At 44.0% G+C, this 27,409-nt stretch overlaps 1 protein-coding gene across 3 annotated transcripts in view; it reads left to right on the top strand.

Annotated features, from left to right (window-relative positions):
* Positions 1 to 27,409, top strand: part of Prkn (parkin RBR E3 ubiquitin protein ligase) — a 1,098,850-nt gene that overhangs the window by 888,614 nt on the left and 182,827 nt on the right. For all 3 annotated transcript variants that reach the window (XM_027401104.2, XM_027401103.2, XM_027401105.2), the window contains 2 exons: positions 10,525 to 10,586; positions 23,927 to 24,076. In XM_027401104.2, coding sequence (XP_027256905.1) covers positions 10,525 to 10,586; positions 23,927 to 24,076 — 212 coding nt within the window. The remainder of the gene's footprint in view (positions 1 to 10,524; positions 10,587 to 23,926; positions 24,077 to 27,409) is intronic.

The raw sequence follows: 27,409 nt of genomic DNA, 5'->3' as shown, positions 1-27,409 counted from the left end.
AGGTGTGAGAGAAGTCTATGGAGGGAGCCAGGAGTAGAAAGAGGGCCAAAGGCCAGGTCAGGCTGTGCAATCCAGCAGCATTGAGGAGCAGCCTGCAAGAAGTCTGAGGTAGAAAGCCACTCACACTCTCCTGCATATGTGTTTGCCAAAGCGCAGAACAAATTCAACTGTTCATGTATAACTTTTGAGCATTCGGACAGAAAACACTGCTATTAGGGAGGAAACATCTCTCCTCAGCCCTCAAAAACATACAAATCAACATATCCCTTTAACAAAAGACAGGTGAGCAAGAGAATAATGAATTTATTGACACATTCCTTCACATCATGGGGGGGGGTAGTGGGAACCCTATGAAAACTGGATGTGACTTGTGTAATCTCTTCAACAAAGACCAGCAAACTTCATCCACCTGAGGAGACAAGATAAGGGTAGTCTCCAGTTTCCGGAGCTGAGAAGCTGCAGGGGGTGGAATTTCATATATGGGAAGAAATTAGTGATGGGAGGTGTGTTGCCAATTCTTCTGATGCCGTGTCTGAGCTGATGAGAGGGACTCCAGGAAGATCTTGTCTAAGAGTAGACTACGGGAGTGTGAAGGGAGTCGTCCTCGGGTTACTGCTTTGTAATTGTCTCTAACTCAAAATGATTCATCTAAGGCATCGTCCATGGAGACATGTTCTAGGCCCACAGACCAGAGCTCTGCTCAGGCGGGTCTAGCTGCAGCTTCAGGATTTGGAGTAGGTTTCGAAGTCAGGACAGACAAACACCAGCCATGGGGTATTAAAGTGTGAATGCGAACACACAAGGGGAAGAGCTTGGCCACGCAAAGGCACGGAAAGGACTCCCAGGAACCTCTCAGGATGAAGTTCCCTCCAGTCAGATATATTCTAGCTCATCATCACCTCAAGCCCCCCAGCATCTGGTCCAGCATCTGACACCAAAAGCATGAACAAATTTGGAGACAGCCAATGGAGACATCTCACCTGAAACTGCTGCACACACCAAGGTCGAGCCCAAGAGGCAGAGAAGGGAGAGGTGAGCATCTGGTATTTCCCATGTGTGCATTCCATCCAGATGATTTCAGGAAAACTGCACGTTTGTCCTAGGGAAGAGATGTGGAATGATTGCATAAAAAGAACGGATCTGACTTTAGTCACTCCACATCTAGAATTAGTGTCTACAACCATTTTTGCCATCATAAGAACACTGTTACCAAAATGGAATTTGTTAAGAGACCCCTGGCCCCAGTCTTTGGAGCATGGAAACAGTGTGTCAGGTTGTGTGTCAGGGATGTTGAGAGAGTAGTTCCATGCTGAAGGAGAGGTCAGTCCAAGCGCAGGATTTGTGTCCCTCTTCAGAACACTGTTGTGTATGTTACGTGATCTGTCTCAGTTAAACGCCAGCGTCTGAAATCCACAACTTCAATCTCATTGCCACTGATACAAACAGGATCACTAGATTGTATCTGGCAGTTTCATGGCTGTATTAGGAAGGCTCTTCTGACATTTCAACAATGGGCTGATAGACTGTCCATCACAGAGGCTCCAATCTTCATCACCTCTACAGGCCTTGCCTTCGTCCTCTATTGTGAGAACAGCTATGCTGTTCCTGGTGTTAGCTTTGCTTTGACATGGCCTAAAAGGAAATAAGATAAGTGAACACATGTACGGCACATGCATACATACAAAATGCATGCAAATATATATATTTGCCAATTCTTGCCAAGTGATATAAAATTAATCCTGAGGTATTAAAGTATCCACTGACAGAACAAATAGACTTTTTACTCTCTATCTTTCACATGGGCCTGATCTATCAGCCACATAAAGTCATGTGCTTTAGAAAGCTTTTGTTTGACGCTAGAAGACAGTGACTTAAAGATATAATAACCATATCTTCCTATGCATATATGATCTGCTGTTTTAAACTTTTTAATTAAAATGTAATTATAGCACTCCCCCCTTCCCTTTTCTACATGCAATCCCTCCCATGTCCCCTCCCTCCAAACTCCCATGCCCCCCATTCCCTCTCAAAGTGGTATTGATGGTCTCTTCTTTATTATTATTGATATATGTATCTATATAGATACATAAATATATAAATATAACCTGCTAAGTCCATTCCATGTTGCTTGTGTATACTTGATATCAGGAGTGGCCACTTAGTATTAGACAGCTATTTAGGGGGAATCATCTCTAGAAAAGAATAATTCTCCTGCTCTTAGTGTTCATTAGTTGCCATAGCTCTTTATCTAGGGATGGACCCTGTGAGATTGTCCCCCTTCCACCTAAGCACGGCTATTTTGTTGTATTCGTTCAGGTCTTGTTTAGACAGCCATATTGCCAAAGCATCATGGATATGACTTCCGTGTCTCTCACCAGACTTCCTGGCCCTCTGTCTCTTATGATCCCTGAGTCTTAGATTCAAAAGTTGATCACTGCATTTGAACCAGTTATGGCCTTCTCTGATGGTCTCTATCTGCTGCAATGTTTCATTGATGAAGGGTAAGGGCTATACTTAGCTGTGGGTATAAAGATTCTTTTTAGAATGCAATTGGGGATTATACTAGTCTGGTAAAGTTGAAGTCATAGGTTCCCCTCTAAGATCTATGACTTTACTAGCCCTGAGTAGTTGGCTAGGTTTCTAGTATGAGGCATGGTTTCCTTCCTGCTGAGCAAGCTTTAAATACAATTAGACAGCTGTTGGTTACTGCCAAGCCATGACTGCCACTATTGCACCTTTGGGAATACCTTCCCATGCTGGTCATCACTGTGGTTCGTAAGCATCACAACTGAGTAGAACTGCTATTTACTACCCTCCTTGGCAGCTTGCATATCACTTTCAGGAAGGGGTCTTTCAGGTTGGAGCCAGCTGAAATCATCTGAGGTCTGTTTCCTAAGTGGATGATGTCTTCAGCAATAAGCGCTTACCTTCGATCTCTGGGAGGCAACTAAGTACAAGAGTAATAGCATATATTGTTTGGGGAGTCTTTTGGGTTACCCTGACCAACAACCTGAACAGAGATTTCTCACACCTGGTACTGGTGGAGAGTATGCCAGTCCAAGTGTCATAAATTGATGCGTGTGTATGGATTTACATATATGTGTGTGTTTGTATGTACCCAATATGTGTATATGCATTATGTGTATGTATGTATGTATATTTATACATTATGCAATTTTAGGTAAATACAAAATAATATGCTTCCATTAGGCTTTTTCAAACACCCTTAGTATAATTTGTTCCTCTTCCCTCCTCTTTCTGCATTGACCTCACTTCCCTCTTCCCAGAAAGGTCTCTTCTTGATTACTTTACTATTGCAGTTATAAGACTCCAGGATCAAGGAAATTTAGAGAAGAAAGGATTTACTTAGGGACTTCAAGGCCCTTCTCATTCAAACCACCACAGCCTCCTCCATATTTCCTGTGCCCCTCACTATATCGCATAGGTGTAAGTTATAACTTTGTGGGATGTTGGTCTCCTTTCACAAAACTCACCGCTGCCATGGAGAATTAGAAAAGAAAGTTCTCTCAAGGGACTGGTCAACAGCCATGTCCATCCCCAAGAACCCTGCCCTTAGCTAAGGTGTGAAGACTCAACTAAATGTGGTGACAGTTTTCTATACACTGGGGTTCTAGACCGGACAAAGTGGTGAAAGTGAACTGGCATCAACATCCCCTATCCCCTGTCTCCTGGTAACAGATGCAGTATGACCAATGACCCCATGTTCCTGCTGCCATGACTGCTGCACCACAGTAGACTGTATGACTGAAACCACTTGCACCTTAAGTCTCTTTCATCATGTCTTTTGTTGTAGAAATGAGAAAGTGACAAATGGAGTGTGTCACTGATCCTAGGAAGTTCTCACTCATCATCTGAAGTGCTTCTGCAGCACAGTGTTTTCCTTCTCCTTGTGGTTCTAGAGTAATAGGAATGTGCATCTCCATGTCCTGGGAGCATGGAAGCCCCCCAAGAGAAAATCATATCCTTTAGTCAGAGAGCGGACCCCCTGGCCTGAGTGCAGACCTCACATTCCTGAGGGATGGAACATCAACTCTCCACTCAGGCCAGGGTCTCACTCACTCTCTTGCTCTTTACGGCCAGCCGTTCCTGCCTTCATAGAATTTAGAGATGTTCTCATGGTTCTTAGAAGTTCCTATTTTCCTTTCCCTTTCAGTTTGGAAAGGTTTTGTTTTGTTTTGTTTTGTTTTGTTTTACTTTCCTTCACACTTCTGCCCATCAAATGTATTCTGTTCTCTATCACGGTACTTGACCCCTCCTGAGCATCCGCCTCTGCTATGTCAGGAACTGTTTTTGCATGCAGTCCACTTTCTTATTAGCACTCAATATATTAGTTGTGGTTTAAATTCCCTGCTTATAATACCAACACCAGTGTCCTACCTGAGTCAGTCTCTGATTCTACTTTGTCTCTTTGTCCTGGGGTTGGTTGTTTGTTTGATTGATTGATTTTTCCTACCTGTTAGCATGCTTTCAACTTTTTACTGAAACATGGATGGTGTTTGGGGAACTGGAAATTGAGGTATCTAGGCCTTTAAAGTGTCAATGTGTGTTAAACTGCCCAAGACTCAGGCTATGATACCTCCATGTCTATTAGTGTAGGTTGTACTTGCTAGCTGCAGAGATTTCAGACTCCTCAGGTATCCTGTTTTGTGTGTGTTTGTTTGGTTTGGTTTGGTTTTTGTCTTCTTTATTTTTTGGTTAGGGAGCTGGATAGAACCAAAGGTTTCCTGCATGCGAGCAAATGCTCTACCACTGAGCTATGTCCCCAGCCCCCTCTGGGATTCTTAAGCCCTCCTCCCCTGTGCAATATGCTCTTGTGACTAAAATCCACTGTTAGTGGGGAATTCTATTAGTAATGGAATATGGTATGAGCAGGGGATGGGTTAAATTCTCCAGTTACAGATATGTCTTTCAATCTCTGAGAGGGTCTGTTACTTAGGACTGTGACCTCCAAAATACCCTATGCAGTGATGCCCAGCCCTCACTCATGAATGCAGGATTCTCTGTTTCTAGGAAGCCTTTACTCTTACTGACTGTCCCCCCACCCCATCCCCAGTAGAGACAGGCAGGCTAGGGGGATGGGTCTGTCTGGGTCCTTTGCACTGAAGAGTAGACCTTTGTTATAAAGAGACATAGGAGACTCTCAGAAACATCTGGGAATGCAGACCAGAAAAGTCCACAAAGGATAGGTTCCCAGGATGTTTTTCACCCCTAGCTACCCTATACTTTCCCCTAGGGACAGGTCAGAATTATCAGCTAATAACCAGGTTCATGACCCAGGTTGCACATATGTGGCCTGTCTATCCAGATGGCAGGGGGGTGTCTTCCTCAGTGACACCAGTTCTCCCACAGGCCCAAGAAAAGCACTTGACATTTACCTTTCCAGGACTATTCTTGTAAGGATGGAAGCAGTATCTCCCAGCCCTTTTCATGGCAGAACTGGAAAACAAGAAGCCCCCCCCCCATGGCTTCTTGGCATGATAGTGGGTGTGGTGATTGTTTCAATAGCTGCTTCTCTATTGAAGGAAGAAAATGTTTTAAGATCAGTAGCATTAGATGTGAAACAGCGCTAATGGCATTAGCAATAATTGTGCTTGCTTGTTTTTTTTTTATCTGATGTTTACAAAGCATCTTGCTTTCTTTTATATGCATTCAAAGCAGACATTATGATAAAGAAACTGATGCTTCCAGCAGTGTATTTATTCATCTGTACATTCACACATATACAAAAAAAGGCAGTTGGTACAGAACCAGAACTCCAACCAGGCCAAAACTTTGGTCAGAAGGTGTGAAGTCCCAATCCTGGCATTTCCTTGTTGTGATGTGTACCTCTGCTTGCCATGTACAATGGTGACAGTATCTATAAGCCATTCTTTCCAGAAAGTTGGATGAAAGGAAAGGACAAGAGATATGGGGCAGTCGCTGTCCTCAAGGGCATATTTTTGCTGAATTTCTAAGGAGGGATATTTAAATATACAGTTGAACAAACTCAGCAGAAGAGAGGGAAGAAAGGGGGAGGAGCATCTATGGAGCTGCGAAGGGACCATTGGGAGAATGACAAACAGTGCTGTGTTGAAGACCCACCCCACATCCGCTGCCCTTTTCCACTCTCTCCATTTTCCTGTCTCCCATTAACCTGAAATAACATGCAGGAAAAAATGCCCCGACATTTAATGAGTTTATTTGGGAACAGCAGAGGGTTGCGGTGGGAGCACACACGCCATCACTAATGAGCATATTAGAAGAGATGGGGGTGAGGAAAAGACTTGAAGGCACAATGGAGAGACTCATAGCAGATACTTATCCTTGCTCAGAAGATCACTAATAAGGGCCACACAGTCCCAGGTTGGACAGACAGCTGCTGAGCACACAGCCTCTCTGAAGTGTTCTTTGCAGGCTCATGGTGACTTTGTGTAAGATTACAGGTCTGGTGGATTCTTTGTGAGCATTTCTTGCTGTGGGGCATGCATCTTCTCCTTCAAAACTTCCTCTCCTTGTTCTATTTTAGTTAGAACTTGACACGATTGTATCCAACACATTTCACATACCCTACACTGACACATCCCATGCACCTGCAGTGCATTTCCAGTTTTGTGGGTTTTAAGCGCCATCTTTTACTACATCCGTGTCTGTCACTTCCCATATTTATGGCCCCACATTGAGCACAGCTGATGGTTATCACTCCATGCATGTCTCAAATACCTTGACTCTAGATGCTTCTTAATATATGCTGTACCCATCCTTGTTTGTTAGTTTGTGGTACCTTGCAGGTGCTGAAGGTAATCGTGTCGTCTTCTGATCAGGATGTTTATCTTTGAGCTATCATTGACATCAATCCTTTATTCACGTCTTAAGAGAGTACCAGAATATAAATTCTAAAGACGAGCTAATTTCAAATTCTGTTTCTTGTTTTCTCTGGCATAAAAATAAGTTGAGACCATTTTTCTTCTCAATTTTGAGTGATGTCAACAGCCACTGGTAAAGGAGAAAAGGGACTCCAAAACTTTTAGATTGAACAGATCATTTTTATGATAATGTGTTTTTTAAATATACCTAGATATAAACCAAGGTATAAATATCTTATGCTTGTGTAACTAAAAGGCCCAAATGCAAACTTGTAAAGTAAATATGAATATGTAAGACCAGAGCAAACAAGCTATTAATTTAATGCGGTGGGCACTGCTGTTTCACTGACCCTAAATGGGTCCTGGGTAACTGGTCCTCCATCTCTGCCTGCCACCCTGGACCATATGCCATCCCCAGTTTATCAGCCCTTTTCCTCTTGGCCAGTGGTTCTTAACCTATGGGTTGTGACCTCATTTGCAGGGGGTTGAATGACCCTTTCACAGAGGTCGCCTAAGGCCATCGAAAACCACAGATATTTACATTATAATTCATAACAGTAGCAAATTATACTTATGAAGTAGCAACAACAATAATTGTATGGTTTGGGGTCACCACAACATGAGGAACTGTATTAAAGGGTCGAAGCATTAAGGGTAAGAGCCACCGTCTTGGGCATTTCTCATTCCTTCAGCAGAGACCCTGAACAACAATGCAACTCCTGCGTCCTGTCCATCTCTACACTTCACATCATCATTTCAGAGAACAAAACCATCACTCCTTGCTCCTGAAGAGGGCTAATGTAGGAAGACTGGCATATGACTGAATTTCCATAGCCCTTCTCCACTGCCAATCAAATGACAAACCCACCTTTACGAATTCTTTAGATACTCATCAGAACAGCAAACCGGAAATGAGCAGCAAGCCTCTCTCAGGCAGAGCCTTCCTCCCTGGTGAGGCTTCATGGCCTCCAATTAGAGGCCTACTCAGCTGTCACTTCAAGAAGCCAAACCCCCTTCTCCATGATATTAGACATGACTGTGGCAACTAATTTTTTTATGTTTGACACCAAAATATATGTATCAGGGCTTTCATTTATTAACACCAAAACCCACCTGTACCATTATTTCTAAACCACCTTATCATTATGAGGTGCTGTATGATATATAGGACTAAATGTGTTCCAGTCTTTACCATAGCCACAGAATTTCTGAATGGCAACTGACCCAAGTATGTCACTCAAGGGTCTCAGAAAAACGGAACGATTAGGATATATTGTGAGGACACCATGTTAGTCAGGGTTCCCAAAAGGGACAGAACTGACATAATGAATAGACACACATATATACACACATACACACATACATATGCACACGCATACACACACATACACACATAAACACGCACATACACAACACACATGCACATACATGCATGCACATACACACACACATACACTGGATTTATTAAATGGCCATGGCTTACAGGATATGGTCTGGGTTTTCTAACAATGATGTCTCACACTGGAGAGGCTGAGAACCTAGGATTTGCTCAGTCTGTAATGCTGGTGTCTCAGTATTTCCAGTGTGGAGTGGAAGAGCCAGTGATCTTCAGTCTGCACTGGAAACTTGAATTCTAGTAATGGTGGAGGAACACAGCAGCCACAGGATAAATGAGCATGCCAGTGAGAGTGAGGGCAAGCAGGCAAAGAGCAGAAGCTCCCTGTGACCATGTCCTTTTATCTGAGCTGTGACTAGAAGGCGCCCTTCACATTTAGGGCCAGCCTTCCTGCTCCAAACAACCTGGTGGAAAAAGTCCCTCACAGAATTTCCCAGTGGCTTTTGTCTTAGCTAATTTAAGATTCAGTCAAGTTGATGACACAGACTGGCCATCACAAAAACATATGGGAAGGGGTGTTTTGGAATTGGTGTACATGGGTATGGGAGCCGAGAAATCTCAATCTGCCCTCTGAAGCCAGAAAACCAGGAGGGTGTGGTGCAATTCACCTTGGGAACAAAAGGTGAAAGGAGTAGGGGCAGGGCCTCATCCAAGCCCCAGGTCAGAGGACTAACCAGAGGCTCTGTGGTCTGAGGGCAAGAAAATGTTCTTGTACCTATCCAGAAGGCTTCATCCTTCCCTGCATCCTTCCCTGCATCCTTCCCTGAATCCTTGCCCAGCATCTTTCCCCAGCATCCTTCCCTGCATCTTTCCCTGCATCCTTCCCTGCATCCTTCCCCAGAATCTTTCCCTGCATCCTTCCCTGCATCCTTCCCCAGAATCTTTCCCTGCATCCTTCCCTCCTGCATCCTTCCCCTGCATGCTACTTATGCTCACTGGCCTGTATGGAGTGTGTGATACTCACTGACATAGATGAGGGCAGATCTTCCATGTCAAATCCACCAACTAAAATGGTAGAAACATTCTCTCCTGCCTCCTCTCCAGGTATCACATTGGCCAGTCAAGTTGACACAGTTATCATTACACCAAATTCACTTTAAAATCCCATTTCAATATTCAGCCCTATGTGAGCACTGTAACTCAGTTCTAACTTCTAACACTCATGCAAAGGACAACTCCACCTATGTGAAGGCACGTCTTATCCTTTCTTAACCTGCCCTCACCCAGAAAGCCCTCTCAGTCCCTTCCACCTTTCTTAACTCCTGGTACTCAGTGAAGGAGAATTGGCTCAGGGCTTCTCTGATGTGTTCTGCATATGATCCAATTTCCTTAATGGAAATGTCAGTGAATTTATGCAATACAGGGACTTATCTCAGAGGAACAGGTTTTTAATATCAATTTTGTTTCTGAAGTAAATATTATGAATAACTACAGCCTAACACTGTGGAATAGTTCTATTGAGGAGGTAGAGATGGAACATGTTTTAGCTGATACTAAACATTTACAAATGTGTGCATCTATAAATGTAAGTGTGAGTATATAGTGTATTTATTTTCATTTTATGACTAAAGGAAGACAATGGGAAAGCTGAAGAGTTAAGGATTGATTAGGAGAACTAGAAAGTAATGGCAATCTCTCTCTCCTTTTGTTTGTTTTTTGTTGATGTTTGGTTTTGTTTTTCAAGACAGGGTTTCTCTGTAGCTTTGGAGCCTGTCCTGTAGGCCAGGCTGGCCTCTGTAGGCCAGGCTGGCCTCGAACTCACAGAGATCTGTCTGTCTCTGTGCCTGAATTAAAAGCAGTCTCTTAAACTCCGACAAATCCTATGAAGACAGAATGCCCAGCCTTCTGCCTCCATTCCCAAGCCTTAATGAGTAGAACCCTGGTCGACATGTGAGAACCTATAGTCACTGACTCTCCCCTTCCAGCCCCACAGACTCCTAGCTCTGTATCAGGACACATTTATAAGTGCCAGAAGACCATGATATCCTAAGACCAGGTCATAATCTTTGTTCCAGGGGACAAGTCTGGCTGGAGTCACATACAGACAGGCCTTTCCTAAAGGGTTACAGTCTGAGTCCACGGAATGGCCAACACTGCTCTGAAGGTCTGGCTCCTTAGTGCTCGGGGAGATGTGTGTCTTCAGCCACATATTTGTGTCTTCGTCAACATCAGCATCAGCTGTTGGCAGTTATAACAGTATATAAGAAAGGAACTGCTGCACAGAGTGACAGTGACACTTTTGTGATTAATTCTCTTCTCTCACAGCTGGCTGTCCCAACTCCTTGATTAAAGAGCTCCATCACTTCAGGATTCTTGGAGAAAAGCAGGTGAGTCAGCCTTTCAAAGGCCGCATCACAGTGTCATGAAAGATAGACGCTAATGAGACCGTTTGGACCCTCCCTGGGGAGGCAGCATGTGTCTTGTGACCCGAGGCACCCTGAAACAGGGAAGAAAGCCACACCGGAGATACACGTGAGGACACTTCCCCCTCTTCTATCCATCAGACCTGACAGGATATTAATTGGTACATCTGCTCCCTGCCAGAGCATTTCATCTCAAGACTGGAGTAAGCAGGTACTGCAGAGTGGCAGACGAACAAACAAACAAATGCAGAGATGAAGTATGCCTAAGGGATCAATAGGCACAGACATTCCTGATACGACTGTGAGTGGGTATGCTGCTTCCTTTGTACCTAGTGTGTTACTTATGCTTCATAGCAGCCATTCTCTACCTGCAGGGGAATATGTAACATCCAAAGGATCACACACACACACACACACACACACACACTTATTATTATACTTTTCACCAATTGAAACCACAATAGCTTTCTTTATCGCTGGGTTCACATCAGTAGATTCAGTCAACAACAGATTGAAAATATTTGGGAAAGATTCAACTTGAGACTAAGGAGATAGCTCAGATAAAGACACTTGCCTTGCAAGTGTGACCTGAGTTGGAGTCTCCAAGACCTATGTAAAACCAGACACACTAGCTAATCCCTGTGTCCCTACAGCAGAAGGACCAGGGAACCCTACCCCACCCCAAAGCACTGTAGCCATGTGCAACAAAGCGACCCTGTCCCAAACAAGGTGGGATGTGAAAACTGACTTTCGAGTTGAGGTTGTCCTTTGACCTCCACATATGCCCTGTGGCATGTGCATGCCCCACCCCCCAAAAAAATCATACACATACACACCTAATCAACACAAAAAGCATTACAATAAAATTAGTACAAATTTTGTAGTTATAGTAAAATATGAATACAGTAATTGCATTATATTGGATGTTATTAGAAGTCTGAGAATGATTTCAAGCCTACTAGGAGATGTGTATACATTATATGAAAATACTACTACACTATTCTATATAAGAAAGTGACTGGAGTACCCCCAAAGTTCTGTATCTAGTGGTACTACCAAAGCCAATCCCTATGGAAATCAAAGACAACTGTACCTCTCCTAATCCTTCTATGCAATTACAGAGTCTGTATCAGTATGTTAATCTTGGTGTTAAATTGTCCTTGCAATGCTTACACTAAGTAACTGGAAACATGTTGGCTGACCTGATACTCTAATGTTGATTTTTACTCTTTGCCAGTCCTGTCCACACAACAGGCCAATGGAACTGCAGTGACTCACTCAATTTTGCCAACGGGTTCTGGGGTTGTGTCTTTGTTTGGTACTAAGTTTCTTTTCTTGTTGCTATGATAAAATACCTCGAAGAAATCAACTTAAGAGACAAAGGTCTTATTCTACCACTCAGTTCAAGGGTGGAGGGAGGTGAGACAAGGAGGCAAAAGCTTTAAGCAGCCGCTCACATAGCATCCACAGTCAGGGGGCAGAGGGCAGATGAGTGCTTCCTGATGTTCAGCTAGCTCTTCTGCACTCACACAGACCAGGATACCAGCCTAGGGAATGGTGCCACCCATACTGGGTGTGTCTCCCCAACTCAATGTATGTCACAAGGATAATCCCTCACAGGCATGCCCAAAGTGTTTCTAGATCTTGTCAAGTTGACAGTGAGATCAGCTATCACAGTATATGTGTATGTCAAAATCCAATTGCCTGTTATCACCATGATATTATAGTATGCCTCTCCTTGATTCCTTATATTGTAAGCTTCTAGAATTGCAGATATAGATGTTAATTCAAGTGCAAGCTAGATCAATCCTGCATTACAGGCACTAGTTGTTACCTGGCTCTTCCATACATATATCTCTATGATATCCTCATAGCCATTTTCATTGAGAACTTGAGACTTCTTGAAAGAACTAATAATTGTTACCCCAGTGCTTCTGTTCAGATAGTGGAGCCTTCTCTCTAACTCACACCAATATTTGCAAATTGTTTCCATATTTGTTTCAGACTCGCTGTGTAATTAATAGGGAAAGAAGCCAACTGTAATAATCTTCTTAGATTTGCATGCAAGTTGGGCCACTTTGCATTCTCCTAGAATTTAATCAAGCAATAATCAAAATTAATATTACCCTGATTAGTTATGGCAACAAGTACATCACCATAATATTGATGTCTATGTCCTAGAAAACCAAGCTTCATTCCTTCTCTACTTTCATTAAAAGGAAGATGGGAAAGAAGATGATACTGAGCACCTACTGTGAGCTATGAACCATTCTAGGTTATAGGGACAGACGTGTAACAAAAAAAAGAAACCACCATCAGCAGCACTTTAGAAAAACAAGCTCTGTTGAATATACATAAGCATGTTCAGCATATATTATGTGTGGTATGTCCTAGAGAAATACAAAACAAAAGTAGGAGAAGGAAGGAGAGAGAGTGCAGATTCCTTGCAGGGTGATCAGGGAACAGAGGAGTGTGAATCCAGGGAAGGAATGCTAATAACTTCCTCTGAGAATTTATCTAGAGGAGCAGAAAGGTGGAGAAAGGGAGGCAAGAGAGACATCAAGGAGCTGTTGATGACACACCACATTGGGCTTTGGGGTGAGGCATGACTACAAAAATAGTTTTTGGCTAAAGAATGAATACAGGATACAGGGTGTGGAAGGAGGAGCCTGATGAGAGATGACAAAGTCAGAAAATCCAGGGATGCTGGGTGACTGAGCTAGGAGGAGGACAGAATGAGTGGAGTTATGTCATTGGATGAGATGTGTTATATGTAGACACTAAGCTCCTTTGGAGAGAATTCAGAGAGTAATGGTGAGAACTAACCACTGAAGAACTGGGTGAGGGGGTGGGGAGGGAGAAAGGGAGAAGCCAGAAGCTAATGGTGAGAAGCGTGACAGAGTGGAGTGTGTAGCCTGGTGGCTTGGGTTAGACGGAGAAGAAGAGAAACGGTATCGTTAGGCCCTTGTCATCCAGTGTCAATAAGGGGAAATAGAGAGAAATATGAGGAAGTCAGCTGCCGTCATGGAGAAGGGACTGGAGTCCTCCCGTGAGTCTCAAGGCATGGAGCAAGAGTCTCAGAGGTTGGGGAAGCTGAAAGATGTGGAAGTGTGGGAGTTTGGATGTAATTGGCCCCCATAATCTCATAGATAGTGGTACTGTTGGGAGGTCTGCCTGCACGCCACCATACTCCCCACCATGATGATAACGGACTGAACCTCCAAACTATAAGCCAGCCACCTCAATTAGAAGTTTTCCTTTATAAGAGTTGCTGTGGTCATGGTGTCTCTTCACAGCAATAGAAACCTAACTAAGACAAGTGGTGAAAGGAAGGTATGAGGTCTTCCTTGTGGAAAGTTCATGGTCACTGAGAAGAGACCACAATTCTGGACTTCTTCAGTGACTGATATAAACACTGATATTAATCGCTGAAAATGACATTCTGATGAAACACAAGAGCCCATAACACATGTTAGGATGAGGCTCTGGATAAGAAGCTAGTCTGTTTTCCCCAGGAGGGTGGTGGCTCCTGGGAACTAGGAGCATTCTCCAGCTCTCCAGTGTGCTCCAGGCTGCTGACAGCAGGAAACAAAATGAAACCTTTCTCATAGTAGGATTCATGTTTTCTGGTTGTAGCTGTTGCTAAAGCCACCAATACAATGAAGTAGCAGTAATAGAGTAGACAGAGTTAAAATAAGCATGCTGTCCATCTGGCACATGACTTAGTGGGGCTGACATAGATACTGGCTCCTTGTTGAATCCAATGCTGGATGACAGGCACGCAAGCTAACTGTTCATTCTTCATGTGTGGTTTTTCTCATTTCAACAGCCTTTATTAAGCATGTTGAGATTTGGATTACAAAAGAATCACCAGGGTTGGAAAGATAGTGCAGTTGGTAGAGCACTTGCCACAGAAGCACAAAGAGCCAAGTTCAGTCCCAGAACTCCTGAAATCCTAGTGCTCAGAGGTATGATCAGTTACATTGTTTCAGTGGAGAGCAGCCAAGTTCAGGACACACACTTGTATTAGGTACTTTTCTATAGCTGTGAGAAAACACCACAACCAAGGCAACTTATAGAAGGGTTTATATGAGGCTTGCCATTTCAGAGGAATAGAAGTTCATGTCCATCATGGCAGGGAGCATGGCATCTCGCAGGCAGGCAGGCATGAGGTTGGAGCAGTAGCTGAGGGCCTACATCTTGACCCACAAGCACAAGGCAGAGAGAAAAAGCACTGAGAATAGCTGGCATCTTTTCGAACCTCAAAGCCCACCCCCCAGTGACTCACTTCCTCCAACATGGCCACACCCACTCCAGCAAGGTCACACCTCCTAATCCTTCCAAAACTGTTCCACTAACCAGGTAACCAGGAGCCAAGTATTCAAGCATATGAGCCTGTGGGGGCCATTCTCATTCAAACCACCACAAGGTCCAAGATGGAGGTCATGTTACTAAGCCTAGATTTTCCTCCAGAGGTGGCAAACAGGACTTTGTTTTCTAGGCAGTGTTTATAGTGGTAGATAATGCAATCTGGGTCAGACTGCAAAGAAATTAAATTTGAAGAGGGCCAATGGCCAGAGAAAAGATTGGACCCAGTAATTAAAAGTCTCTATGAGGTTGAATTAAATCATGCTCATATCTTATTTAAAAGTTTAGAAAAATAGGGAATGCTTCCTGGAAAGAAAATACTAGGAATGGATACTTTGTCTTGAGATGATAAAGCCTAAGGAGAACTGTAAGAATAGGAGATGAAAATATCACAAGGATGATAAGATCAGCTACAAAGAGCTGATTCGTCCATGCAAGAAGGAGTTCAGGTTCCCCAGAGTGACCACAAAGCCAGGAGCAGAGCTGCAGGCTAAGCTAGAAGCTCAGCTTCGAAGAGTAAAGGCCTATGTCCAGTGTCTGAGCACAAGGACAGTAGTGGGAAGGGAGAGGTGGGAAGCCAGATGGCATAGGGCTCCAAGAAGTAGGGAGTTTGCAAGAGAGAGGGGGACTGAGGGTTTGGAGAGGCCGGGAGTCCATGAAACAGAAGTCTCAGTTCACCGGGCACTGAGGGTAACAGAGGTACTGGGTAAGTGAGAAAGGAGGAAATGTTTTAACAAGCTGACAACACAGGACAGTTTGTTTCTCATGGATCAGGCATACAAGGAGAGACCAAAATTGAAGTGTACTAGGGAATATGCAGTGACACAGGGAACACACAGGACACAGACCAAAGAGCAAACCTCAGCAGGGTACCATGCTGGGAGTGGGACAGTTGCCATCTGCTGATCTCTACAGGAAAACATGTCCCCTGAACCACCCAACTGCTCTCACTGCAGCAGCCCGCCTTCGTGGTACAGCCTAGCTGACATCCAAAGGTAGATCCCTGTAGAAATGAAACCATCTACTACAAACCAAAAAATCTCTATAAAAAAACTAAGTCACTGACGTTCTAATGGATGCATTCAATAAATGCTCCCTTGGAATGAACCCACCTCAGTGTCTCACCCACAGCCTTACACAAAGTCTGTGAACAAATGACACCCTGGCAGTCCTTCCTACTGGCCCCAGAACCACCTAGGACCTCAGACCTGCCTCAGCACTGGGTGAAGAAACATATTCTGAAATGAAGCAAGAGCTGTGACCATCCTGGACTGGAGAAAGTGCCCAGGGAGACGCAGGAAGGAAGGTGGGGTCGGCCGAGGGACCACAGCCCCTTCTGAGGAAATCAGAGCCAAATCCTATTTCTGTGCAGGAAGGGACTTAGATCTGCCAACTAACTTAAACCTACTCCAAGCTTTCGCTCTGGGAGTAGAGGAAAAGGCAAACATTGTGTGCATAAAAGACAGCAGTGCTGGGGCTGTGCCCAAAAGACAGTGTGGGCTTGGAGCTCCTGCTTGCAGAGCCTCAACAAGGCAGCCTCAACTCTTGAGAGGAGGGGATCTTACATGTGTCCTGCCTGCCCAGCCTTGCCTTCCCTGAAGATGCTGTGTTTAGCAGTGCCCTGAAGAGACTAAGAAGTGCCCTGAAGAGACCAACTCCTTCCAGAAGACAGCACACCACTCCCCGCACCAGAGGTTGAGATACAAATTCTTGGCACCATGTAGCGGCAAGCTTCTGAAGGGCTTCCTAAATTACAATCCAGGATTCTGTCTCTCGCCCCAATCATGTTTCCAGTGTAGATGGATGTGCTTCCACCTTGCATTTGATTTCGCCATCCTAACGATTGCTTTTTCTACACAGTGAGCAGGGTCCAGCCCTTTCTCTAGCCAATTCACTTCATCAGCGGCTGACAGATGTCCGGGGATGCAAGGAACATTACCAGCAATGGCACAGAGAACAGGAGCAGCAGGTGACAAGAGCCACCACTGAGACAGCCACTAGCTCTCTCAGACTAACAACCTGCAAATGAGGAAAAATAAGGAGATTACCAACAATTTTAAGAGTGCTTAAAAAAATAAAATAAAAGACCCTTCTAATGACGTGTGTGGGAAGAAATAGGACATCTTCTGCATGACAAGGGGAAATGTTTTAGCAAAAGTTATTCATCATTTATGTGGTTGTTTTTGATATTTTTAATCCAAACAAGTAAACAGTAAGTGGATTTTTGTTAGTTTTTAATAGGTGACTAAAGAATAGTGAGCCAAATGTTCTTGGTTTTCTTCTCATCAAAAGGAAGAAAGTAAGGAAATGGAGATCAGTTGCTACCATGGAAAAGACTGTCTTCGTCCTGTCCTGAGTTATAGCATTACATGAGCGTCACTACCAGTGTGGAATCCAGACACTACATCCGTGTGACCCCAAGGCTTCCCCCATCACTTCCCCGGGGAAGGATCAGCAAGCAGGCAAGGGACTGGCACAGGTGTATTCCCAAACAGTAACTCTTCAACTCTCAGTGATCCTGCGGGGTGAGTGCCACACCACCCACCCCTTTAGGAACCCCCATCGCTTCAGCTAAGAATCAGCAGAAGCCAGAATTGACTCTGGGAAGCGAGAGAGATCCAACAACTGTACCTGAGTGCCCCCAAAAGGATGCTCTGGAAAATGCCAGGACAACATAAAACCAATCTCCTTCCTTGCTCCAAGCAGTTGCCTGGGGACAGGCAGCTCCTGGATGACTGTCAAGTCCTGACTCATTGTCACAGAACATCTGCCAACTCTCCCATCTTGGCTTCGGCCTCCTCCCCCTGTTCTTAACATTTCTCTGACTTTTAAAATTTAGATTCCTTCTTGCTTTCTTTTCCCATGAAAACATGCAAATGAAGCCTGAGTGTGAAACAGAAGACAGGAGGCCATGTAAGCACAGTTCCTTCCCAGCCTGACCCCTCAGGCCATCACCCATATTCTTTCATGGACTTAGCATGGAATGATAATCCACTCAGCCCAACTCTTCCATTTCAAGCCAACAAAATCCAGTGTCCATTTCACTATATTATCCTATGACTCATTATTTAGAACCCTGAAACACGATTCTGTTGAAATCTGAACAAGTCTGGTACTTTCAGATGAGAACTGTTTTTTATTTCAAAAGAGTGAGTCTATGAGAATGCACACATAAAGGCAGGATAATTTACTCCACAAATAAGGTATAAAACATAACAATGAGCTAAGACCTTACTGAGGTAAGGCACTCTCACAATGCACTTCCCACTATACTTCCGTAAAAAAAATAAAAAAAAAAAAACTTTTGCAAACATTATATCAAAACTACTATTTTAGATATGATGGTTAATCTCAGTTATCAACTCAATGAGATCACTGGGGAAAAGGGCCTGTAGATGTGCCTGTGGGGGTTATCTTGATTAGGTTAGCTGAAGCGTGAAGACATGCCCACTGTGGGCGGTACCACTCCCTGCCTCACTGCTCTCCTCTTCCTGACTGTGGAAACCAAGCTCCTGCTGCTTGACTTCCCCAGCATAACAGACTATGCTTCAAACCATGAGCCAAGACACCCCCTTCCCTTCTCGGTTGCTTTTTTCCAAGTGTTTTCACAACAGGAGAAGTGAGATACTAGTTGCCTGTGAGTTAGTTATCCACTTCATAAAATCATATCAGAAAATTTAAAAACTTGTTTTAACCTAAGCTTAAATAATAGTTTACCAGTATAATAGTATCACACACACACACACACACACACACACACACACACACACACACACACACACACAATGTATTCCAAAGGCCAACAGTAAGTCATTTGGGACTAGTTCATTGCTTTTGAGCTTACCTCAAAACTGGTTTTCTGAGGCCTGGTCCATGTTACTGTATCATCACATTCCCACAAATCAGGTCTGTCTACAATGTGGTGTCCCACAATGGAAAGTAAAAATAGCCCCCATGGGAAATAATGCAAGTAGTATTGAAGAACAGTTGGTTTTGCCATTTGGAATCCATTTATCAATTACCATGGTAATTGATACTGAGATAGATATAGATATTCCTCTCTACTTAACACTGATTTGTCTATACTCTTCATGAAGTTTAAAGTGGTGTATCCCAATAAAATTTGTTTGTCATGCGCATGAGGGGTTAAAAGGAGTCTGTGGAAATGTGAGTCATATCTTGAAGGAAACAAAACCAGGCTGTTTGCTAATTACATGTCTGAACTATTTCCTTAGGGCATTAAGCTTTCTTCAAATACTATCACATTATTAGTTCTAGGTCAAAAGTTATTCTTATAAATTTCACAGTGTATGGGCTGGAGAAATGGTTCAGTGAGGAAGAGTGCTTGTTGAGCAAGATGTAGACCAAAGTTCAGATCCCCAGAACTCCCTTAAAACTTGGAAGTGTCTAGAAGTACCTACAACACCAGGCATGGGGTGAGGGTGACCAGAAGACAAATGAGGCATTTGGGCCACCAGCCTAACTAAGCCACCTAGCCAACCTGGTAAGCATCAGGCTCAGTAAGAGATCCCGTCTCAAGCAAACAAAATGGAGCACGATAGAGCAAGCCAACCAGTGTCCTCTGACTTCTCTATATGTGCAACAATGCACACACATACAAATATGCCTTCAATGGGCACATTCAAATCCTATGTGTAATTTGTAATCACTGGAAATCACAGACATATGTTGAAGTATTTGTCTACCCTCAGAAAAGGAATAGTTTATCCAGTGCTCTTGAGTTTATTACAAGTAAGAAAACAGTCACACTTTTTAGTTAATGGGTAGAAAGAGGAGCCTAGCTTTGCATATATGACTAGCATTTGAGACAATCATGAAGGGAGTCACTCTGCTGTGCTGTCAGCCTTTGTCTATAGGTCAACACTTCCTTGGAAAAAGCCATCATCCCGTGATCACAGTAGTGAAACTGTTCAATAAGCAAAGAGCTGAGTAAGCAGTGGTTAAATGAAGAGAAGATCACCAGTTACTGTGAAGTATTGTGGTGTGTGTGTGTGTGTGTGTGTGTGTGTGTGTGTGTGTTGCTGTTGTTGTTGTTGTTGTTGTTAATAAAACCCAGGGTACTGTGCATGCTAGGCAAATGTTCTACCACTGAATAGTACCTCTAATTAAGAACAGTTACTTTAAAACTTACTTGTATAGATAAAACCATCCTAAATCACTGTTATTAATTCCCATTGCTATTATTTTATCAGAATTCTTGAATTATTGGAACTTAATAGAGCCCACTAACTCATTCTATTTTTACATTGTATACAGAGCGTTGGTAAGGCATTTTTCCAAGTTCCCAGTACAGAGCCATACAAAAGGACAAAGAATGGGTGTGGAGGGTCTGTAGTAAGGTTACCTCTAAGGGATTGGACTGGCCTGGTCTCACAAACTGTAATCAGCCAAGGTTTCTTCTCATGACAAAGACTCTCACTAAGGAGAAATCTGCCTAGAACAGGAAGACAGAAAAGTAAGGAAACAGGAGAGGCCTGATAACTTTACATTTGTACTCATAACCTACACCTGCTAAATTAATTAAGCCATTCCCCAAGCTACACAACATTCCCTCTTCCTTGTGTATAAAAAAGTGGTCAGGTTGATAGAAGTGAAGACACTTTTTGTACTCCCAACACACACACACAGCCCTATGCCTTATTCAAATATATCCCCCCTCCCTCTTTATCTTCTAAGGGAAATATGATACTCAAACTTGCCTCCTCTTTGTAATACTAGCCAAGCAATCTGCCTGAAAATTCTACGGTTTCTACCTTTCAGTATATCCAGATTTAGCCACTGGTCCTACTTCCTTGCCACCTCCCTGGTTCAGGCTGACATCATTACTCACACCGACTGCCAAAAAGAGCTCAGGCATGCATCTCTGCTTCCTGCATCCCTGGTGCCCTTTAGAGTCTATTTTGAGTATATCAGTCAGACAGATGCCTTTAAGACATCAGTCAAGTCACACTACTCCTCTGTTCAGAGCTCTCCAAGGGCTCCGGTATCTTTTAGAGAAACAGCCAGAGTTCTAACAATGGCCACCAGGGACCCAAACATCCAGGATCCCCATGACCTTTCTGCCTTCACCGTCTGTCATATTCCCTGGTTCACTTGGCCTTCAATCCCACAGCTCTCACAAGCATGCCTCACACCAGCCAAGTCTATCTGGCCTCAGGACCTTTGTACCATCCGCTGTTCTGTCTAAAGAACTCCTCCCCTAAGGAACCGCAGGCTTACAAATCTCCTTCAGATACCTGCTTAAGTGTGCCTCCTCTATGTGGCTTTTCTTTCCCATTCCCCTCACTCACCACCCCTCCAGGTGCTGAGTTTGGTTCAGTGTCTGGTATGATCATCTCAAAGATAAAGACAGAGCTGCTGGCTTTGCTCAGTACTCCATCCTCAAACTGGACTCCTGAGAGAATCCAATGGATACAGGGCAGACTCTCGGCAAAGGTTGCATAAATCGGTTAATAACTTAGCGAATCTATTTCACTGATCTGAGGCTAGAAGCTAAAATGATCTGATAATGTCAGAACAGTAACATAGAAGTACTGTGTTTCCATGGAACTGCAGATTCCCTCCATTGGCTGAGGACACCACTACAGGGACCAGAGCTCAGACAAGAAGTCAGGAGTACACATGCCAGATGCTGTGGTTGTAAAACTAACCAGCAGCAAGCGCTCCATTAGTTTTTGTCTTCCTAGGAAGAAGGAGCCTCAACTGAGGAACTGCCTCTATCCCACTGGCCTGTGGGCATGTCTGCGGTGCATTCTTTAAATTGCTAATTTATGTAAGAGCACCCAGAGCACCTAGGGATGAGGAGCGCCATCCCTAGACAGGTGGGCCTGGGCTGTATATGAAAAGTTGCTGAACAAGCCAGAGGAAGCAAACCAGTGAGCACCCTGGGTCTCTGCTTCAGTTCCTGCCTCTAGGCTCCAGCTTGAGTCTGGCTTTACTAGATGGCGGGCTGTGAGCTGTAAACCAGATTAAACCCTTTCCTCCACAAGTTATTTTGGTCTGTGTTTTATCACAGTAACAGAGAAACAAACTACAGTGTCCCGTGGAGAACAGCCTAAAACTCTGACAGAAGAGGCCTCGGAATCTGGTACCCTAAAATGGTACTAAATAAATGACCTAATAGAAGAGGGATCCCAGTTGTCCCCAGTGTTAGGATTCAGGCATTATGCTGGCCTGCCCCCTGTCACCTGGCAGAATGCACTCAGGCAGTGCCCTGGGCAGCCCAGGGTCCTATGGCTGCTGTGTCATTACATAGTCTGCAGGCAGGTGCAAGTTTTCTTTAAGAGGCAAACTCCACCCACCTCCTCTCACTCTTTCCGTTATCTCTCTGAGGTGTCAGAGAGATCCCTGTCTCTCCCCCTCTTTCTTTTCTCTCTCTTTTTCTTCTCTCTCCCCTCTCTCTCTCTCCCTTCCCCCACTCCCTTCCCTTCCCAATGAAACTTCCTTCCCATGTAAGTTCTGCCTGATGGCATGTGGTGTTGTTCCACCCCTCCCGACGATAGTACGCACCACAGTACCATCTTAAGACACATTCCTAACACCCATCCCAAACCTAAACAAGGAAGGAACTCCCAAAGGCACAGGTGGACTCTCAGAGGCAGCAGAAGTGAAAGAGGGAACTCCAATGAACTTAGTCACCCTTTCTTCTGCTATAAAGGGGGCCCGTGACAGAAGTGAAGTGGGCATCGCCTGGGTCTTCCAGAATCATACCCCAAGACCAGGATCCCACATCGGGAGGGGACATTTCACCTATCTCCAGACTGCCAGATTAAAGCGCCCCTAGTGGTGCGGGATGACAGCCAGAAGGGAATAAAGGCAGAGCTTTCAGGAGCCCCTCTGCCCTGAGGGTGCCACTCCAACCTTAGGGGGTGGGGACAGGAGACTGTCCCAAGCTAGAGGAAAGATCTGGTGCTGTAGACCTAGGCCTTTGCCTGGCTGTGGGAGAAGGGGAAGGACACACACAGACACCCCGCTTTTCTGATGGAGCCCTATCCCCAATGCTGCTCTTTCCCTCCCCCAGGCCCCTTCCCCAGGCATCTTCCCTCTCCCACCTGTTTGCATCTTCTTCCTGGTGCAGGGGAAGTCTCTGCCACCTTTCACTCCTGCTCAGGAAGCTTTGACTGCACCTAGGGGCTGGCTTAAGTTCTCCCCACAGGTCTTGAGGCTGCCAACGGTGAGGATGGGGTTGGAGTTGAAGTTATAGACACCGTAGTGTCAGTGGGGCTGGAGGTAACGGTGTGTGCACTGTGGCAGCTCTGCCTTCTGTGTTTTACTAAAGCTGGTGGAAAGGAAATCCAGCAGAAGGACAGGAGACTGTTTTGTGAAGATAGTCCTCTTCTTCAAGCCACCGTCAACTTGCAGCTGGTCAGCAACTGTGCAGTGTGTTTTCTAAATGATTATAAAGCCTCATTGAATCTCATATAGAAACACACATATTGCCTTTAAAGACGGAAAATGCCCACCACTCAACAGACATGTTACGTAAGAGTTATATGAAATACAATCTATGGTCACAGTGTCACAGAACACTGGATTTATGAGGAAAATCTGTTTTCTAAAGAAAAAAATGTATAATAAATACTTCACTTTTTCCTGAGTTTTCAGGAAAAGTCTCTTGTATCCCAAGCTAGCCCCAAGGTCCTAATCCTATCACCTCTACCTCGAAAGTGTTGGGATCACAGGCATTGGGTACCATGCCTGGCTATAAAGGTTTTGAGTTGGAAAAGTTTCTCAGCACTAGATCACACCTTGACCCCCATACCCTCATCCTTGTCCTCCCTCACCCCCATGACCGAATGTGTGTCCTTCACCGAATCCACTTGAGAACACAGTCCCCAAGTTTGTCAGCTGGGATGTTGGGCAGAAACAACTCACTTTAGAGGATCTGTGCTCACCTGGCCTTCCATTTCCTCCAGTACAATAGGTACCAGCAGTATGGCGCCGAGGAGTGCGTGCTGCAGATGGGCGGCGTGCTGTGCCCCCGGCCTGGCTGCGGAGCTGGGCTGCTGCCTGAACAGGGCCAGAGGAAAGTCACCTGTGAAGGGGGCAATGGCCTGGGGTGCGGGGTGAGTACTGACCACACCCAGGGGCGCCTGGAAGTGTGTTCCTTTGCTCTTGTAGATGTGCTAAGATTTTTTTGTGTTTTCCTTTTGGGCTCAGACATATTTGAACTGATGTACAGGAAAAAAATTTTATCCCTATGTCAGACTTGGCCTATGAAAATGTTTGTATTTATTTTGGGAGGAGTTGTGTGAATCTATTCTGATCTTTGTTTGTTGGGGTGTGTATTCTAAGATGTGCTGAACCTCCATGCCAGCACTTTACACTTTCTTTGCCATGTCCAACTGATGCAGTAGGGAGAGAAAGTCTCCTAGGTCACATAAAGCAAAAGCGAGGGAGGAAGTGAGTTTCCCACCCTGGCTGTTTAGAAATACTGTTTGCCTTGGCATTTCCAGAAATAAGATGAAGATTAGCGAAGAAAAACTCAAAATGCATCCGTTGTGTAAAAGCACTTTGGAATGAAAAAAACAGCACTGATGATGCCTGTTAGGGAAGCAGAATGAGGAGCAGAAAACTTTCTGAGAGGTCAAAGCAGAGCAGATCCCGCACATGTCTCCATCCATCAAGGGGTAGCTATTCCAGTCTCCAAACACTCACTAATTAGTTTCAAGTGGCAAATGGATACTAATGCTGATATTAAATCTCAAACAGGCTGAGTAAGGAAAAAAAGTGTCCTCTTTTATGAGATGCTATTGAATTTTGATGGGAAACATGTCTATTAGGATTACAGATTCATGAGGAGCTTTCTGGAAGAGGGTGTGGTTAGCAGAGTCCTAGCACCCAGGCCTAACTTTTGGTTAAGTCATTTGTTCAGGTGTGCAGACTATACCTTTACCCTGTATGAATATATGTCTCTGTGATTGGTTTAATAAAGAAGCTGTCTGGCCAATAGCCGGGCAGGTAGAGGTTAGGTGGGACTTGCACACAAAAAGAGAATCCTGGGAAAAATAAGAGAGGAGTCTGAGGAGTCTCATGGAGACTCAGAAAGAAGCAAGGTTAATTTGCCATGTTGAAAGAAGGTACTGACGTGTGGCAAAGAGTAGATAAGCAATATGGGTTAATTTAAAGTGTAAGAGTTAGCTAGTGACAAGCCTGATCTATCAGCCAAGCATTTATAACAAATAATAAGTCTCTGTGTGGTTATTTGGGAGCAGCTAGAGAGACAAGTGGAACAAAAAATTCAGCCTACACATGTATTAGCATCTGTTGGTATAAGCAAAGCTCACTGTGTGTTCTCTGTTGCCGCCCCAAAGCCAGGGTTGTGCCACAGAGCAAGTAGAAGTTGACATAAGAGTAAGATGCCATGGTGCCCAAAAGGAAAACCAACAAGCAGAAGGTACCTCAGGGTGTTAATAATCATAGTTTCATGAGAATGGAAGCAAGGATTGTTGGCGGACCTCACACAAATCCAAGCATGTAAATCAAGCCACACTCCTCAGCCTTAGTCTCTGTATAGTCTACACTGATTGCAAATGGTCTAGCCTTAGTCTCTATCATCACTGTGTAGTCACTGATTGCAAATGGTCTAAGATGGCTGCCACACTTAGGGATCAGAATCTTGTCAAATGTTTTCTCTTCAAGTAAGTTACAATCATTTTAGACTGATGGCTAACTTTGTATGTCTGCCTGTTGTTGTCATAATGTTGTTTTTATAAAGTTGAATTTTAATATTTTTCATGAGGTGGGTAATCTCTTTGGCTTGATTTTTACATTGTCTCTTACTTTCCTCTGAGGATTTTGAAGGATTCAAGTCATTTCCTGTTTTGGAGACATTAGTGATATATTTGATTATTTGGGTTGGGTTTGTTTTTTTTATTTTCTTTTATACAGTGTGATGTCATGAGTAGCCTATGTATTTAACTCCAAACCATTAGGAATTACTTTCTAAAAATTTTATTAAATTTAATTAATTTAAAATTACCTATGGAAATCTGAGGACAAATTATGGGAGTCAGTTTTATGCTTCAACTGTGGGTTCTGAGCTGGGGGGTGAGGGGGTAGGAGGAGCCCAGAGCTCCTAGGGGTCAGGAGTCACCAATGAAAGCTTTGGCTGGGTGGTTCTGCTTCAGGATGTCCCATGAGGTTACAGCCAAGATGGGAACATCTGTCAAGCATGTACCCCCTCTGAGTTTTGGACTTGGTGGCAAAAACTGAACTATTTACCCACTCAACTATTTCACTGGCCTGGGAAATTGCTTTAGAGATCAACCAAATGGCTTCAGCACCTTTGGATTATGTGAGTTTGGGGACGAACTTTACTTCAAAGAAAGTGGCTATATTCAGGTGTCCCTTTGACCTTTGGAATTCTGGGTAATATGAGTTTTGTTTTCATTTTACTTGTTCTGTTTTGTTGTTTGTGGAAGTAAATTTGTTGGGTTGTATTCATTAGCTAGTGTTATATAACAAATAGCCCCAAATTTCATCATTTCTCATGACATTTATTATGTCCCAGAGCTCCTAGGGGTCAGGAGACACCAATGAAAGCTTTGGCTGGGTGGTTCTGCTTCAGGATGTCCCATGAGGTTACAGCCAAGATGGGAACATCTGTCAAAGACTTGACTAGATTGGGGAGATCTGTCTGTCCATTCACATGTCTGGAGGCAAAAGACCTCAGCTCCTCCTTGGCTGTTGCCAGAAGGCATGGTCCCTCACCATAGGGTCCTGTTCTTGGCTGTTTGTCTCCAAGTCTGCAACTAACTTTTCTCTGAGCATGTGGTTCAAATAAGAGAGCAAAGAGGGACCCACAGCACCTGTGGGATCTACTCCTCTAAGTCACTTACCATCACTTCAACTTGACTCTCCTCGTGAGATCCATCCTACCCTCAAAAGATGGAGAACTTGGCTTTATCATGAAAGAAAACTATCAAAGAACCCATGAGTATATTTTAAACTACTGTCACTTGCAATTTGAAGTTGAAAAGAGAACAAAGGAAAAATGAGTTTGCAAAGGCTGCTTCTGACCTCTCCCTCCCCTCTTCCTCCCCCTTTCTCCCCTCTTCCTCCCCTCTCCCTCCTGCATGACTTTCTTGTCTTTCCATTCTCTCCAGCTTCCATTGGTTCCCATAGTTTTAGCTTCTTAGCAGACACAGATTGACTTCATCTTCCCCCTTTGCTTCAAATCTCCAACTTTCACAAAAAGACAATAATGCAGTTGGCATACCTTCCGAAACTGTAAGCAAGCCCCCAATTTTAAGTGCTTTCTTTTATAAGTTGTCTTGGTCAAGGTGTCTCTTCACAGCAGTAGAACAGTAACAATGACCATCATCAAAGGCTTCATCAATGTTCATTGAACACTTTACCCAAAGGAAAATTGCCAACAGAACATTCATTTGTTCTAC

The sequence above is a fragment of the Cricetulus griseus genome, chromosome 2 (genome assembly GCF_003668045.3).
Source record: "Cricetulus griseus strain 17A/GY chromosome 2, alternate assembly CriGri-PICRH-1.0, whole genome shotgun sequence".
NCBI classification, from domain to species: domain Eukaryota; kingdom Metazoa; phylum Chordata; class Mammalia; order Rodentia; family Cricetidae; genus Cricetulus; species Cricetulus griseus.
This window is presented reverse-complemented; position numbering and strand designations above follow the sequence as displayed.